General features: G+C 36.8%; 1 protein-coding gene across 1 annotated transcript; it reads right to left on the reverse strand.

Annotated features, from left to right (window-relative positions):
* Positions 1-711: 711 nt before the first annotated feature.
* Positions 712-14964, reverse strand: LOC130082358 (cadherin EGF LAG seven-pass G-type receptor 1-like). The gene is made up of 21 exons (XM_056247206.1): positions 14817-14964; positions 14299-14327; positions 14093-14182; positions 13915-14004; positions 10909-11016; positions 10379-10492; positions 10203-10296; positions 9175-9287; positions 8912-9085; positions 7281-7406; positions 6931-7182; positions 6736-6834; positions 6067-6239; positions 5801-5949; positions 5337-5644; positions 4954-5064; positions 4283-4474; positions 4081-4172; positions 3531-3695; positions 1588-1785; positions 712-969 (listed from the first exon to the last, which is right to left on the reverse strand). The coding sequence occupies exons 1-21, from the start codon at positions 14890-14892 to the stop codon at positions 897-899; spliced, it is 2826 nt and encodes a 941-aa protein (XP_056103181.1). The 5' UTR covers positions 14893-14964; the 3' UTR covers positions 712-896.
* Positions 14965-16366: the final 1402 nt, after the last annotated feature.

The raw sequence follows: 16366 nt of genomic DNA on the forward strand, positions 1-16366 counted from the left end.
TTATTTGATATTTTATCTGGAAATGTAACAAAATATGTTAAACATTTTTAATGTTTGTTATTTTTTACCAAATGCTAAATGTGAATTAAAGACAAAGAGGCTATATTTTAAAAAATATACATTTATTTACATTTACAAATTTGGCAGTTCTTGTATTCCTTGGGAATCAATCCAATGACTGTGGCGTATCCAGCACCATCTCTCCTGTTTGCTCTACTACAGTGCTACATGTGTCTTAACAGCTGTCTCTAGCGGCCAGTCGATGAATTGCAGTTTAAGTCACTTCCGTGTTGGATTCAAGAGAGAGACCGGAAGTTTGCCGCTTGGTTGTGACTTGAGTTTGTCATTGTATGAGTCACATGATGGCTGATCCTGGAACTGAGGACACATGATCAGAGATGTTAATCCTGTAATGCTGAAGCCCAGAGCCTGATTTCTGTCACCCGATGGTGTTTTCGTCCATGTCAACCTTAAAAATGCTGCCTGCCTACAAAAGGCATTTCACTAAGTCTTGTACACCACTGAGAGGAAGTGAGGAGCTTTGATCCATCAGGGTGTTTTCAGAGGGCAGAGATGCTGTTTCCACGATTATCACTTCCATTCTCAGATTGTCTGTCAGGATCTGTTACTATCCTCATCCTAGAAAACAGAATACATATAGGACAAAATTATAAATAAGAATTTAGATACTTAATGAATTATATGAGTTTGTTGTTACAGCAGGGGGCTTTACCTATCTTAGTTCTTGGTCTCTGTTAACAAAAGAAGAAACATGTTTAGTCAAACATCTCAGAACAAATCAATGCAGATAAAAACATTGTAACTGATGCATATTTTGTATTTGAGAACAATCTTTTCAAACTATTTGTATCAGATATTTAACAATATTTTGGCACTTACGTGTTAAAGTCAGCAACGTGGTCAATACTGTGTCTTCTTTCAGTTTCAGTTTCATCTGTGCCCTCTTCCCTGAGGCAGCAAAAAGATGTATTATAACTAATTTAACAAACATATTAATTTGCTTCACTTTGAAAAAATTACCCCTAAAACATAAGCAATGTTCAACATGAAACATTTTATCACTATAAAGACAACACATTATGGCATTTTAGGAAAGCTGTACCTACTACTGGCAGTCCAGGTGAAACAGAACAGACAATTTAAATCAATCAAATAAAAGAAAATCTATTCTGACTCAAGTTTATTTTTCAATTAGGAATTATTTTCAAATCATTTGACCACAGCATAGTTTATTCTGTCACACACACACTCACTCACTCACTCACTCACTCACTCACTCACTCACTCACTCACTCACTCACTTACACACGCACACACCCACTACATATTAGATAGATAGATATGTAGATAGATAGATAGATAGATAGGTAGATAGATAGATAGATAGATAGATAGATAGATAGATAGATAGATAGATAGATAGATAGATAGATAGATAGATAGATAGATAGATAGATAGATAGATAGATAGATAGATAGATAGATAGATAGATAGATAGATAGATAGATAGATAGATAGATAGATAGATAGATGAAACTGCAGTTACATGGCCAGTAATATCTTACTTGACAAGATAGACAATCATCACCACTGAAGTCACACTGACTACAGCCAGCACAACACTGACAGCGATGAGAGCGTATTTGATGGTTTGACTGGATTCTCCAGAGTCTCCAGAACTGTCCTCCACTTTGATTACCAAACCAGGTCCAAAAACCTTCTGCAGTTCAGATGTTAAATCTTCGCTCTTACTGTTCAGTTTCCTGTGGGAGTGAAGATATTTCAGATGCTGCCCATAACACTCTCATCCTTATTATAATTACATATGTAAGAAAATATGTAAGGAACGATCACTCCCTGAGAAGACAAAGGACCTTTCTAGAAATTAACATTTGAACTCTCTCTTGTGAAATTAGCATCACCATTCGAGACGCAAGTCTCACCTAAGCATCATCCTAATTTACATCTCTTTCGCTTGACCCCCCATTCCCCCGTTCCCTCTCTCTATCGTGCTGAGATCACCTGAAATTCACCCAAAAAATCTATATGGTTTAATGTGAACAATTACGGTATCATACAACACTATACATGTTTGGTATCTTTTGAAATGTCTCAGTGTGACTGGTACAAAGGTCTCATTCCCAAAGAAGTAAACTAAAAGGTAATAAAGTTTTTAACAGTTTAGAAATAAGTTGCACGCAGAGGAGGGTGTGTCTTCCAGGCAAATGGCATTCTGCTCCCAAAAGGTGTAAACTCTGAATGCAAATTCCCATTGTTAGCAAATGTCTCGGTCTGAGTACTTAAAGAAATGCAATAAGAGGCTCGGCGCGATTCTGTAACTCAGATCAGCCCATAATGTTGAAGGACCTCAAAGACTTCAGCATTATGTATTTTTCTAAATGTCGGGTTTAGCCTACATCTTTACTCTTTATCTCTGAGCATTTTGATGTTATTGTATTGATTATCTTTGAACTGATTATGAAATTGGCATGATACATTTACCTGACATAATAAAATTGTAAACATTCTGATTTGCTCTGAAATTGTTTTCCCAAGTAGATTAAACGGATTCGTATGTTACCGCAAAATCAGATGATCAACCGTAACGTAATCATCCACATCACCAAAGAGCGCTTGGGTTGAATTCGTTTTCAACAAAGAATGGCTGCCGCTGGAGAATTTAGATGTGTAGATTCAGCCATCGCGTCTGTTATAGAAGATGTAGACAGCGCATTCATTTTAAAAGAGGAACGGAGAACCGTGATCAATGCATTTGTCGATCGGAAAAATGTTTTGCGGTCCTTCCTACGGGTTTCGGTCTATCCAATTGAGTGCAGAGGCATTTTCTTTCCTGGTTCAATTGAAACACGACCCATAATCACAGCCCAATGGAGCAGTATCACTCACATTCTGACTAGAATCTGAGTATGACGACGTCAGGCTAGCAAAATGCTGCTTGACCAACCTAAATTTGGGTGTGTCTTACCTCTGTTTTAATTTAATGTTACTTTAGATAAGTGTACATGGGAAACCATGGCATAGCCAATCCAAAACTATTATAAGAGAAGTAATGTTGGTCGACTTATATCTGTAGTAGTGGCCATACCTCTGCCTGAAGTAAACGTTACTTTAAATTTAAGTGTATACAAAACCACAGGGGGCTACACCAAAGTATCTTTGATTGTGTACGGGTGTATGCGACGGTCTCAGGTATATAGACAATTACCTCTGTTACCCTAACCCTTTTCTCCTGTTTTTGGTTTGAGAGGAAGCTCAGGGAAGTTTGATAAATTACTCAAAAACATTAGGTTAACATTTCAGGATGTGATAGGAGCCTCGTGATCAGTCAAAGACAAGTTAAAATGAAAATTAATGTATTCAGATGATCAGATCTCAGATCAGTTTTAAAACGAATCGGAGCACTGACCACAAGGCTATCAGCTATTAAACATTTCCACATAATCTTTTTACAGATTAGTCTGAATAAACTGATATTAGTTCAACTTACTCTTTGACCACCGTGGCTTGGATGAGCGCACCACTGGAGTCCATGGCGATGAAACTGACGTAAGTCTTGGCAGTAGATTCTCTAAGAATGGTGCGCTTCTCATTCCCATCCTCAGCTCTCACACTGAGGATTTTCACAGTCCAGCCTAAAACTTTCCCCATGGAACTGAGGAAAAAACACACTATCAGATGGTTTATAGAACAATAAGAGCAGGTGAGAAGTACCAATTCAGTCCAATTTGTAAAACAGAAAAAAAACAATTATTTTGTCTTATTTGAAATGGTCTTTACTGTATGACATTGTATGGAAAAGAGCTGTATGAACATTTTCTTTTGTGTTTCAGTGAAAACATAGCAGAACACACAGATTAGGAATGCCATGAGGTGAGTAAAATAATTCATTTTTAAATTTATTTGTGGCTGAATTATTTCTTAAACATGTTTCCATTTACACTCTTAGCTCAAAGCACATTAACACTTCACAAATGGAAATGCTCTTATTCTGTCTTAATAACACGTGCAAGTTTCAATAACAAACATAGATTACTCACTCTTCCATCTCTGGTATATTCTTCTCCACTATGTATATGGGCCGGTTTAGGGAAATGACTGCGATGCTGTCAAAACTTTGTTTTACTTCGATCTGCATGTGGCAAACACAAGAAGCCCGTCTTTGTAAAGGTCTCAATCAAAATGCCATTGGTCATTTGAACTTACAAAAGCTTTCTCTTTTTTCTCTCTGTTTCTGCTCACCTGTAGTGTTGTAGTCATGAACAGCCCATGTTTATCAGTGGCTTTAACCTGAAAGGTGAACAGATTGCCTCCAAATGTGGATGCATCCAGTACGTAGACCTGACCAGTACTTGCCTCCACATCCAGCAGAGTTGTGGACTCCAGCAGGGAATATTGCAGTTCTGAGCTCTCGCCCACATCAGGGTCCAATGCCTGAGGAACACACCAACACATTTCAACCAGTTTAACTACAATAAAATCATGAAATCAAATGTAAAAAAAAAAAAGTCAGGCACTTCATTCAAACCATTTAGGGGATCCCATCAGGGGATCATTTTATGGATTTAGTTTTTAATATTAATTATATTTTTTAAAGTAAGCAGCTCATAAACATAAGTTATCAACAGAATTTTTTTAATAACCTGTTAAACATGAAAGTATTTCTCCTTAAATATGAAGGGTTCTTTAAAATTGAGTAAGGAATTTTAGGGTTCTAAATAAAACCTCACTGAACCTTTTTTCTAAGAGCTGCTTTGGGGAAAACATTTCAGACATCAAATTGTATATGTCAGGAGACAAAACAGTAACAATTGTAACAGTAATGTTTGCCTTCGCGAACACCACTAATTATAAAATAGATCTGAGTACATCCACTGCATTTATATCTGATGTCTATGCCTAGCCACACTCACCTGGACCTTCACTATAGGGAATTTGTATGGAGAGATACTGAAAATCTCTGCTTCATATATTTCAGCGTCAAACACAGGACCTTCATTCACGTTCTCAACCTGAATGCTGACCTGAAGATTGTGAGAGAAGGAAAGTCAAATATAAATGAGCCCTGTGGCAGCTTTCTTTTAAGAAGAGAAACTTTGACTTTGATGTGCTTGAAAAGTAAGACTTAGGCCAGAAACATACTCTATTCTAAGTATGGGAATGCAAACACTTCTAACACCTGTAGCTGCACAAGCTTGTGTCATTGCATTCTGATATATATATGTATATGTATTAATGTAAATTGTGTACTTGTGTAGAGTTTGTTTCTGGCCTTAATTTTAAGTAAGGATAGTACCGTTGTCTCTGCAGTGTTTGGAGGAGTTCTGGAGTCTATGGCTTCTACTGTGAGGATGTACCACTCCTCTTCCTCCTTGTCCAGCGGTCTCAGAGCTTTTATGGTTCCCTCACCATCCACAGAGAAGACATGCTTGTGTGACTTCATGTTATAGCTGACTGTAGCCAGTGGACTTCCTGTTAATGACTTGACCTTGCCCACTATTGAGGTCTCAGGTTCATTCTCCTTTATTGTGAACTTGTAGGAGGAGCTTTCAAAACTCACACTCTCAGTGAAAGGAGCAATTTTGAAGTAGATCAAGACTTCGGCTACAGAGAGAAGAAAGATGTTAATCTTGACTTGTTTATCAGATAAGATTTGAATACTGAAGGGGGAATTAATGGCTCCCAATAAGAATTGCCCACATTATCTGCATTGTTTTAACGCCAGATTCACTAAAGGAATTACGCAAACTAAGCCCAAACCTTCATCAGATTCTGGTGGTGTTCCATGATCTGTCGCTATAGCAGTGAGGTTTAGCAGCGTGTCTTCTGTGACCTCGCTAAGGTCAGAGGTCAAAGTGATGTCTCCTGTGTCAGCATCCAATGCGACTATTGAGGAGCCTTCAGAGAAACTACAGAAAGACAACATTCATGCATCTGTCTTAAAGTAGTGATCTATGTAAGTGTGTTCATGGTTTATCCTTCATATTATTGATCCTAAAGAAATGGGAGTTTAGTCTTAAGCTTACCTGTAACTAATTAGCGCGTTGTTTCCAGCATCTTTATCTGTGGCCGAGAGCGTCAGCAGCACCTCTCCAACCTTGGCGTCTTTAACCAGAATGCTTTTGCTGTAGGTGTCAGAGCTGAAAACTGGAGCGTTGTCATTGACGTCTGTGATACTGACCCTCACTGTGGTGATGTTCTGCAGAAAATGAACCCAAGCAACCCTTTGTAGTGCAGACCAAAAGTTCATATTTGCAATGTCTAGTATCTAAATTAAGGATTGTACTAGTATCAGGTATCAAGAGCTTTGAATATCAACACTGTTGGATCTACAGAGCAAAATAAATAAATAATTCTGCCTCTGGTTTGCTATATGTGTCATTTGTAACCTTTGTAGCAGGGGTTCTCAACTCTGGCCTTGAGATCCACTTTCCTGTAGAGTTTAGCTTTAGTATCAGATATCCAGAGCTTTGAATTTGTATTTTTTGTCATTTGTAATTTGTCACAATTTGTATCCTGGCAGATATTTACACTCTGACTACCGTATATAAAGCCTAATGAACAGATTGGAGCTTGCATTTCGAGAAAGTTCTTTGATAGTTCAGTGACTTTTTTTTCTACATTTGCAATATCCACTTGCAGTCCATGAAGAGACTAAAAACTGCATTGAAGTACACAGTCGCATTACAAATTACATTTCCCTGTGGCATCCCATGATCCATAGCAACAATGACCACATCATACACATCCTGTGTCTCTCGATCCAGCTCCTCGATAGCTAGTAGAGTCCCATCCTGAAGGAATGAAATAAAGGAATAGATGTTTAGAAAATTAAGGAAGATCTGAACATCTAACAATACATTGTCATGTCAATAGGTTTATGTCCTCACCTCTCTGAAGCTGAAGAATTCACTGTGTGAGGAAGTAGTGATGGTGACACGACCGTTGTCTCCAATGTCAGCGTCTGTGGCTGAGATTTTGCACACCTCTCCAGGTGATGAGGGTGTGTACGCACCTTCCTGAATCTCAATGGGCTCTGGGAGAGGAAGGAATTGTGGGTTGTTGTCGTTGACGTCCAGAACAGTGATGATGACCTGAGCTGTGGAGCTTAAACCATCGACAGGCTGGTCTACAGCTACAACCTGAGAAAGACAATGCAAGCATCCCATTCAGAGTGAATAGTCATCCTGAACATTTTGTAACTAGTTGGATTTAAGAAATTAATGTGATTGCTTTGTACCTGTAGGATGTAATTGTCTACAGTTTCTCTATCCAAGGAAGCATCGCCCCGGAGTGATATTACTCCTTGATTGTTGATAACGAAGGTATCGCTAACCATGATAAAGTGGCCTTTAGAGAACCCACCCTGATCGGAGAGAAAACTAGAAAAGCTAAGTACATAAAAACTTGGAATGTTGACTTGACAAAAACTTAGTTTATAACAGTTTTAAGGTTGAAGACTTGGAGAGTTAGAAAAGAGATTTAAGTGTTATGTCTTGTCTACTTGCATTTCTAAACTTCACATTTCAATAAAAATGTCAAATATAACCAGACATTTCTTGACAGATTTCGTTAGTGGTGGAACAGATCACAAAATTCACGGTTCAGATCATTGACGGTGTTTGGGTGCCATTGGGTAAGTCACTGTCTTAGACTTTAAAAAACCTCTGAGCTACTACATCAAAAACTACTAGCCTAACTGATAAAGTTCACACAATATTTAAAACAAGTGAACAGTCAGTAATAAAATAAAGACAAATATACAAATTACAAGCAGAGATGAATACCTAATAAATAACAGAGTTACAAAAGTCTTACAGTATATTCAGGTACAGAAATTAATAATTAGGCCTAAATGTAAAATAACACTATTTGTGCACTATAGAAATTAAATATAGTTCCATCTTTGTTAAAGTTGTATTTTGTTGTTTTATTAATATTAATGACACATACAGCAGTAGGAATAGCCTATTAGGTGTGTGCTGTCTGTCACTTTAAGACCGACTGCACTGAACAAAATACTGACAAACATCCGTCTTCTTTCTCAACTATTCACTTACGACATAAACGAGAGAATCCGTGGCGAGACGGGCATTTAGACGGGTATTTTGACATAATTTTCTTTTTATGTGTCCGTTTAAGGGCAAGGATCATCATCACCGGCGGCCATCTTGTCACAGGCAAGCTTTCTGGCGGGCTCTGTGGTACCTGATGTAAGATGAGTGATCAGCACGATCACAGATACTCTTATCTCGTTGAAATCTTGACGGATTTACAAACGGTTTGGTTTCTTACAAACGTTATTAACGTGGCTATAATTCTGGATGATTATTTATTTATACACTTATTATTCATACGTTTGCAGTATCATAACTACATCTCTGACGTTTATAACAAACCAAACCGTTTGAAAATCGGTAGAAAATTGAGCAAGTTATGGTTATTTAAAACAATGTTACGAGTGAGCGAGCTGCCTGTGACAAGATGGCCGCCAGGTGCAGACGTCGACCTCCATTTGCCAGCAGCGCAGACGAGACATCTAGCCTTTATTATGGATATCTATGATTCTAACGCTATCTGAAATGCGTCCCTCTCTCTCTCTGTGCGTGCACTTCAACTGTGTGCAACTGTGAGTCCCGATTTTCGCCTCTTCTTCTGCGTTTAAAATTGTTTGAATGTGTAAATTGGCTGTCCAAATTATAAACTTTCACTCTATGATGGTTCAATTTGGCAGTTAATCTGCAAATCACACGCGTGCCGAACCGTGGGGCCTGGTCCGTACGGATCACGAATCAACTGCGATCCGTTCCACCCCTAGTTTTCATGAGTTTCACCATTTTAGTCACCATTTCAGGAACAACAGTACAGTACCATGTCTAGATCAGTGACTGTAATCTGAAGAACCAACTGATACTGTGGTGAATTTTCCAGAATAGATACGGTGTACTCATCCTGGTCAAATTTTGGAGGTTTGTCATCCACATCCTCAATGGTGACGGACACCACAGCGTTAGCAGTCTTACTGGCATCATACTGCTGAGTTGCCTATTTACAAAAGGAAACACTGATTAGAAAATATTATCAAAATACTGAAATTCTTCAGATTCATGAATGTCTTCAGAAACGTCTGATACCTGAATGTGAACAGTTATCTGGTCGATTTCCTCTCTGTCTAGTGCTGTTTTCACAGAGATGACTCCACTTTTTCTATCAATGTCAAAGTTGCTCTGATATTCATTTGGAAGGACTGGAACAGAAATGTGGATATTTGCCGTTTTATTATCAGAAACTTGAATCAGAATCACACACATCACTTGCACACAGAGATTGGAGATCATGCTGTGCACACACAGAAACATTCAGGAGCACAGAAACTTGTCAAAGCCAACGCTATCTCACGACCAATTCGTACGAATTCGTACGAGTGATTAAAAGGTGGCTAATTCGTACTAATTCATACGACCTCACTCGAAAGAATTTGTACGATTTGTCTAAACCCACGTTATGGGTAGGTTTAGGGGCAGGGTCAGGGGTAGGTCATTCGTACGAATTCATACGAATTTGGTAACTCGTAAAATATGTACGAATTAGCAAAAATTGTATGAATTTGTACGAGTGAGGTCGTATGAATTAGTACGAATTAGCCACCTAGTAAAATTCGTACGAATTGCCGTGAGATCGGGCTGTCAAAGCTGCCCGCGACTTTTATTAATAAAATGGCTTTGCTACTGAATCGCTATGCATTACTCAGCAAGAAGGTGGTAACATTGCTGTTTTTGATGTAATTAAACTCACAGCTTCCTTAATAGTAGAGAGATGCTGCACTGACGCAGGTAATTCACACACACATCTCTCTCTCTCTCTAATTCATTCAAATAAATGTAATCTTACAACACTTTATTTTCATGTCTGATTTAAAGTCTGCAGAATGCCTGATCTAACAAGTCGTGACTGCCTATCAAAAAACGAGTAAATCGGTACCACTTTATTTTAGTGTCCTTGTTACATGTACTTACCATAGTAATAACAGTAAATTAGGCATAATTACATACAACTAACCCTAAACCAATCCATAATCCTACCCTAACCCTATAGTAAGTACATGTAGTTACTCAATATTACTCAGTACTTGTGTAACCTAGAAATCTTCTGTTAATAGCACCTGATTTTATGCTGTAAACTACAGGCTCGTTGATGCCCGTGTCGCCATCTTGAGCTTTTATGGCCTCAGGAGTGACGTTTGAAAACTGTCCTACCTGTGCATGGACAGAAAAGACATGGAGGGTTTCATTTGTTTGGTCAGACATGCGTTTAAATGTCGATCATGACGTCATTTACCTGATTTTCCTTAATGGATGCCTTGTAGAGACTGTGATCAAAATAAGGGTTTAGATTGTCAAAATCTTCAACTGTTATTGTAACTGTTGTGGTGTCACTGAGATCTCCTATATCCTGCAAATAAACATAGGGTTTGTATTACTATCTACCTTTAAATTATAGTTCATCCAAAAATGTATATTTCATTGTATGGGAAAAAGCAGTTTGGACAATCATACTAAACATCTGCTTTAGTTTTCCACAGAAGAAAGTCAGTCCTACACTCTCGGAAAAAAAGGGCAATGGAGTGGCACCCTTTCAACAGGTATTATGTATCTTCAAGGTAGTAATATGCAAACTTTAGGAGTAAAAAAGGTCAAAGGTGTATCTTTTGAAAGGGTACCGCCCCGCTTTATTTTCTGAGTGTGTACAGGTTTGGAACAACATGTGGGTGAGTAAATGACGACATAATTATTACTCTTGGGCAAATTATTCCTTAAGAACAATAGTTAGTAAAATGTAGGTTAGGATGTCAGAGAGTTTGTCTTTACTTTAGCTTGCACGGTGAAGATGTGCTGTTGAGCATTGTCGTAGTTCAGAGGTTGTGTCAAACGGATGTATCCGTCACTTCTCACTTCAAGTTCATCTGGTGCTGGAGGCTGTCAGGGGTATGTAATTTAAATAAGAAAACACAAACCAAACATTATTACACTCAAATTCAGATCACACACTTGATATCAATTCACACACATACTCAAATACCCTATATAAAGAGACTCACATCTTCACACTCTTTGTGAAGTATACGCTCATTCCATGTTGTTGTGATGTTGTATTTTTGTGATCTGTATTCTCTTGCTTTTTTGATTTTATACTGGTATCTCTTTGGAGATATTGTTCTTTGCCTCTACTGTGTTATATTGTTTGTTGATCGCCTGACCTCTGCCTGTTCTGAATTATGCCTGTTGGATTTTGTACTGTTTGGCTTAATAAAGCTGCCTTATCTGCAGCTGCATCTGTCCATACCTAACAATATTGAAATGTCTTAAATTTTGTTTTTCTCTTTTGTGAAAATTGGACCAAAAATATTGATTAATTGTGCACTCACTCATTTTGTCCACACTGTAAAAAAAACTTTTTGAATTTACGGTAAAAAAACGGCAGCTGTGGTTGCCAATATTTTACCGTGAAAAATATGGTTGCAACCTTTTATGTTTTATACGGGACTTAAAATTACGGGCAAGAAAAAAAAACACAATGTAAAAAAAACTGTGAAATATACTGTAAAAAAAACGTCAGCTTGGTTGCCAGTATTTTACCGTTAAAAAAATATGGTAGAAACCTTACTTTAGACTTACAATTACGGCAAAAAAAAAAAAAAAAAAAAACATCAGCAGGACTTAAATGTGTGGTAAAATACATCAACTGTGGTTCCCAGTACTTTACCATAAAAAAAACAGTAGTAACCTTTTAGTTTTCAAGGGACAACCCTTATATTTCATGAACCGATATGTTATAATTCAATTTCACTAAAGTAATAAATTCTGTTTTATATCTTTGTAATATTCTGATAACCACCATAATAATACAGGCGGTAATAAAAGAAAACCACATGATGATTCAAAGTTCATCACCATCAAGCCATACACACAAATACAAAACATCAGGGTGACACACACATGACTCCAAAATAATGCCATTAATATTCATTAAACAATATATAATGTAATATAAACCCCAAATGTATATAACTGATAACAAAAACTAAGAAGAAACATAATTATTTAAATGAAATCACATCAAATGTGAAGTCTCACGTAGGGAATTCTGGACAAGAAACAACAAGAACAGAAAAAAGAGAAGCAACGAGCAGAAACACAAAAACTGCAACTGATTTCGGCCACAGCCTTAGATCAACTGAAGAGAAAAAACATTAAATCTCTGAAGATCTCAGCAGAGGAGGATTAAACAACTCCACAAACAGCATTACCAGCCTCACTTACTAATCAGATTTACTTAATTTCTGTCAGACGTCTACAGTTATGTTTGAGAATTAACAGAGGTTTAGATGTTGATGGTTTATTGTTTCATTTGAAGTTACCATGATGGTGATCAGTGTTTTCTTTAGTTGGGCTCTTGACCCTTGACTAGTAACATTAGTATATCTCTGGCTGCTGTAACTATGTTTGTAAGACACGTTGGTTATGGCAAGAAAATCAGAGAGAAGAAGAGACAGGTGATGTTGCTTGATAATGACATAATCATCATGTAATGGACTGATTCACTGAGCTCATATAGAGTCTTATCTTTCATTATATGGGTCATTAATTTTACATTATTGATGGTAGTAGCCCTATGCTTCTACAGCATGTGATCAATCAGTGTTGTGAATCTGAATTTAATTCAGAATAATCTGAAGAATTTTAAAAACGTTGTGTGCAAAAAAGGTTTGAACTACTGTATCTACTGTATATATAGTATATACCATAAACTGAAGTTCAATGCCATAAAACCTGAAATATTAAAGGAGAACTCCGGCGCAAAATGAACCTTTGGTCTAATTACACATTGTTACCTAGTCAACCGTTATCTGAGATTTGTTTTCATGATTATCGAATGTAAATAGTTTTATCTCTAAAAACAGTTTAGCCTATAAAGCTAGTATAACGGTAGTATATTGGGCATAGTGTAATGACAAATAAAAATCGCTTGTTAATACCACTAACAAGGCTCAAAATAGCCCCACACTAACACGGTAGCATAATGAGGGTCCCTACCTTCAAACCGAAGCATTGAGAACTTTGTCAGTGTCCAGACAGTTTAATAAGAAGATATTTTAAACATACAGTCAACTTCGCGTATACAGACAGGAGCCATCTTTGAAAAACAGTCTCTACCAGTTGATCTACGAACGCCGATCCAAGTGCGCTGGTGAGATGTGAACGAGCTATAAGTTGTGATAAGGTGAGCGCGAACAGTAGGCTTGGATCGGCGTTCGTTCGTAGATCAACTGGTAGAGACTGTTTTTCAAAACCTAAAATATTACTACCATATTTTTTACAGTAAATCGCTTGCAACCAGCTGCCAGTTTTTTACCGTAAACTTTAGTTCAATGCTGTAAAACATAAATATTTCTACCGTATTCTTTTACAGTAAAGTACTGGCAACCACAGCTGCCAGTTTTTACCGTAAATTTGATGTAAAACATAAAAATTGCTACCGTATTTTTTTACGGTAAGGTACGATAAATGCAACGGTAAGGTTTTTTTTTTTTAAAGTGTACTTCCAAAATCCATACATTTAACAGTATTTTACTGTAAAAATTACATGAAATGTCCCGTGAGAGCTATTACAGTTTTCCACTGTATATAGGGGTGCATACTGTTAAGCAATTAACATGTCTTTTCCGTTGCTTTTTTGCAATAGCAAGTAGCAAATTCCAGTCCAAGTTAAATGTATTTCCTGGAACATGTCACGGTCACCAGTAATTCAGTTTTGTGAAAGCCTATTATGTTAGTTATACATCAATTACTACATTAGACTCAGTTTAGACTCACCAGTATAGAATATATAATTTTGTTGTTTTCTGGAGAAACATCTGCATCTTCCGCTATAACCCTGAGCACATCTGAACCCACAGCTGTCGCCTGGAGCAAAAGACAGTTTACAAAGAGATGTAAGTCTCTGAGTGACTAAACACACTTCTGCTGTTTAAAGATGTGACATTACACACACCTCTGACACTGTGGCACTGTATGTTTTACTCTGGAAGATCGGAGGATTGTCATTGACATTCTGAACTTCTAACTCCCGGGTATTTTTTATCTGAAATGCACAAATGACTTTATAATGAAAGTTTATTTGCTAAATAATTTTTTTTTTTTATAATGATTTATGTTTTATTGAATGATTGGATTATGCTATTGTGTAATTAAACATACCTCTGTGTTTGAGACGGTCACTGGTTTCACTTAATAAACGGATAAAAGACAACATAAGACAAATTAAGCATTCAGTTAAAAATTGTTCTGAAATGCTGAAATTTTGCTGAAATGGTTTAGTGACATGGCTCAACTGCCATCCTCAAATCTTCTCTTTATGTACATCAATTATTTGTCGAGATTGCAGCAATTTAAAGAATGTAGAATGAGAGTGAGCTGAACAGTGTGTACTAAAATATAGTTCTATATTTTACGGTAAAATATATTTAATATACAGTGTATATTAAATATAGGAAATGTAAACAGATCAACACTAAATCCTGACGAGCATTTTACTTCATTAAAAAACCTTTGTCCTGTAAAACATGTTTTTAAACAACAGGTAGGTAGATATTAAAATCTTGATGTACATTGTCAGATTTATTTTTTGATAAACAACAGCGTCATCATGTCAGCAAAGTTCTGCCTCCCATCCAAACATTTGAACTTCCGCCGGTTATGAATGAATTCTGACTTACCAATATTACTCCTTACATTGTGGACATGAAGACAGGCTAAAATAAATAAAATGTAGAATAAATCCATCTTTTCCATAATTCACTGTCAGTGCCGCCTGTATTATGAAGTCTTTGAGGGAAGAGAATGAATATTCCTTGTGTAATTTCTCCCTCTGAGCTGTTCCTTATTGTGTGCCATAAACAGTTGTTCTCTGGTGTAATCAAGTATCAAAGGTGCTTCATAAAGGCCAATAATGAGGAGTGCTGTGGGAGTGATCTTCTGGAAAGAAGTTGATGTTACAAGTTTATTTAAGGATATTTGAGATGTCTTGAACTCAGATTTTGTTACTGGCCTTGTTTTGAGTTTGTACCACCACACCTTCTCATGCAATAGTTTATATAGACCAATACAACAGTAAAAGCTAACATCCCAAATCAGAGTGTAACCAACAATTACTGCATTTCAAAAAAAAAAAAAAAAAAAAACTACAGTTTTAAATATATATTACTTTTTTCTTAGTTTATACCTTATCAATATCAGGAGTCTTTACCCTTTTTTAGGCCATGGACCCTTTGGTAGAAAGATTGAGCAAGGAATCCTATTACATTGTATAACATTGAGTGTTGCATTTTAGGCTTGTATTTGTAATGCATATTTATATTAAAAATCTCTCAAAGATAGCCTTTAACTCAAATATGACTTCTGTAAAGATACATGAAAACAATGAATATTTCACACTCTGCACTGCTGGATAACTCAGAAAAGTTTTTATCTATTACACTGTGTTCCTATTGCCAACACAATCAAAATGTCAAATATTAACACTGCTTCAAAATGATTAGAACCAACTTTACATTTATAACACCAACATCATAGGACAAATCAAAGGTTACACTGGACGATAAACAGGGATTATATCTTATCTAGATGGTTTTATATAACAATTTGAAAGTGAAATATTAATGTTACACCAATACGGTTTACTTTAGCAATCCACACAAATAGACTTGTGCTGGTTTCTTCTGATTTACCACACGACTGTGGAGGCACATGACATGCAGCTTGTTGAGAAGTGTGCTATTTTTCTTTTATTGCAGCATGTTTAACTGGCAGAAAATAAAATGTATGAAAAAAATACATATATGTAGCAGAGTTTAAATAACGCTGTTAAATTCATGCATTAATTGGGAAAACTCGACATTGGCTGTTGCGTCACTCGTATTTGTGTGCGTGATATTGCGGGCGGAGCTACGTCGTCACCACCAGCAGAGTCTCATATAGCCATGTTTCCATCCACTTGTCAATCGAATTATCTGAAGTTCGGTAAAAAACCTCATGCGAATAAAGCTGGTGAAAGTGTGTTTCCATCAAATGGCTTTAAAGCGGATAAAAACCTGTGCGTAATGACGTCACATGCTGTTTTGCGATCAAATTGGTATATCGAATTGATTTGAGACATGTTAAGGTGTTTCCATTCAATTTCTCACCGAATTGCACAACATTCAAGCCAACATTTGCGAACAAAGTTTTACTAGGCAAAATGGATCGCACCATAATACCGTTTCCATCC

The sequence above is a fragment of the Rhinichthys klamathensis genome, unplaced genomic scaffold, assembly GCF_029890125.1.
Source record: "Rhinichthys klamathensis goyatoka isolate OS25496 unplaced genomic scaffold, OSU_Roscu_1.1 h1tg000044l_1, whole genome shotgun sequence".
NCBI classification, from domain to species: Eukaryota; Metazoa; Chordata; class Actinopteri; order Cypriniformes; family Leuciscidae; genus Rhinichthys; species Rhinichthys klamathensis.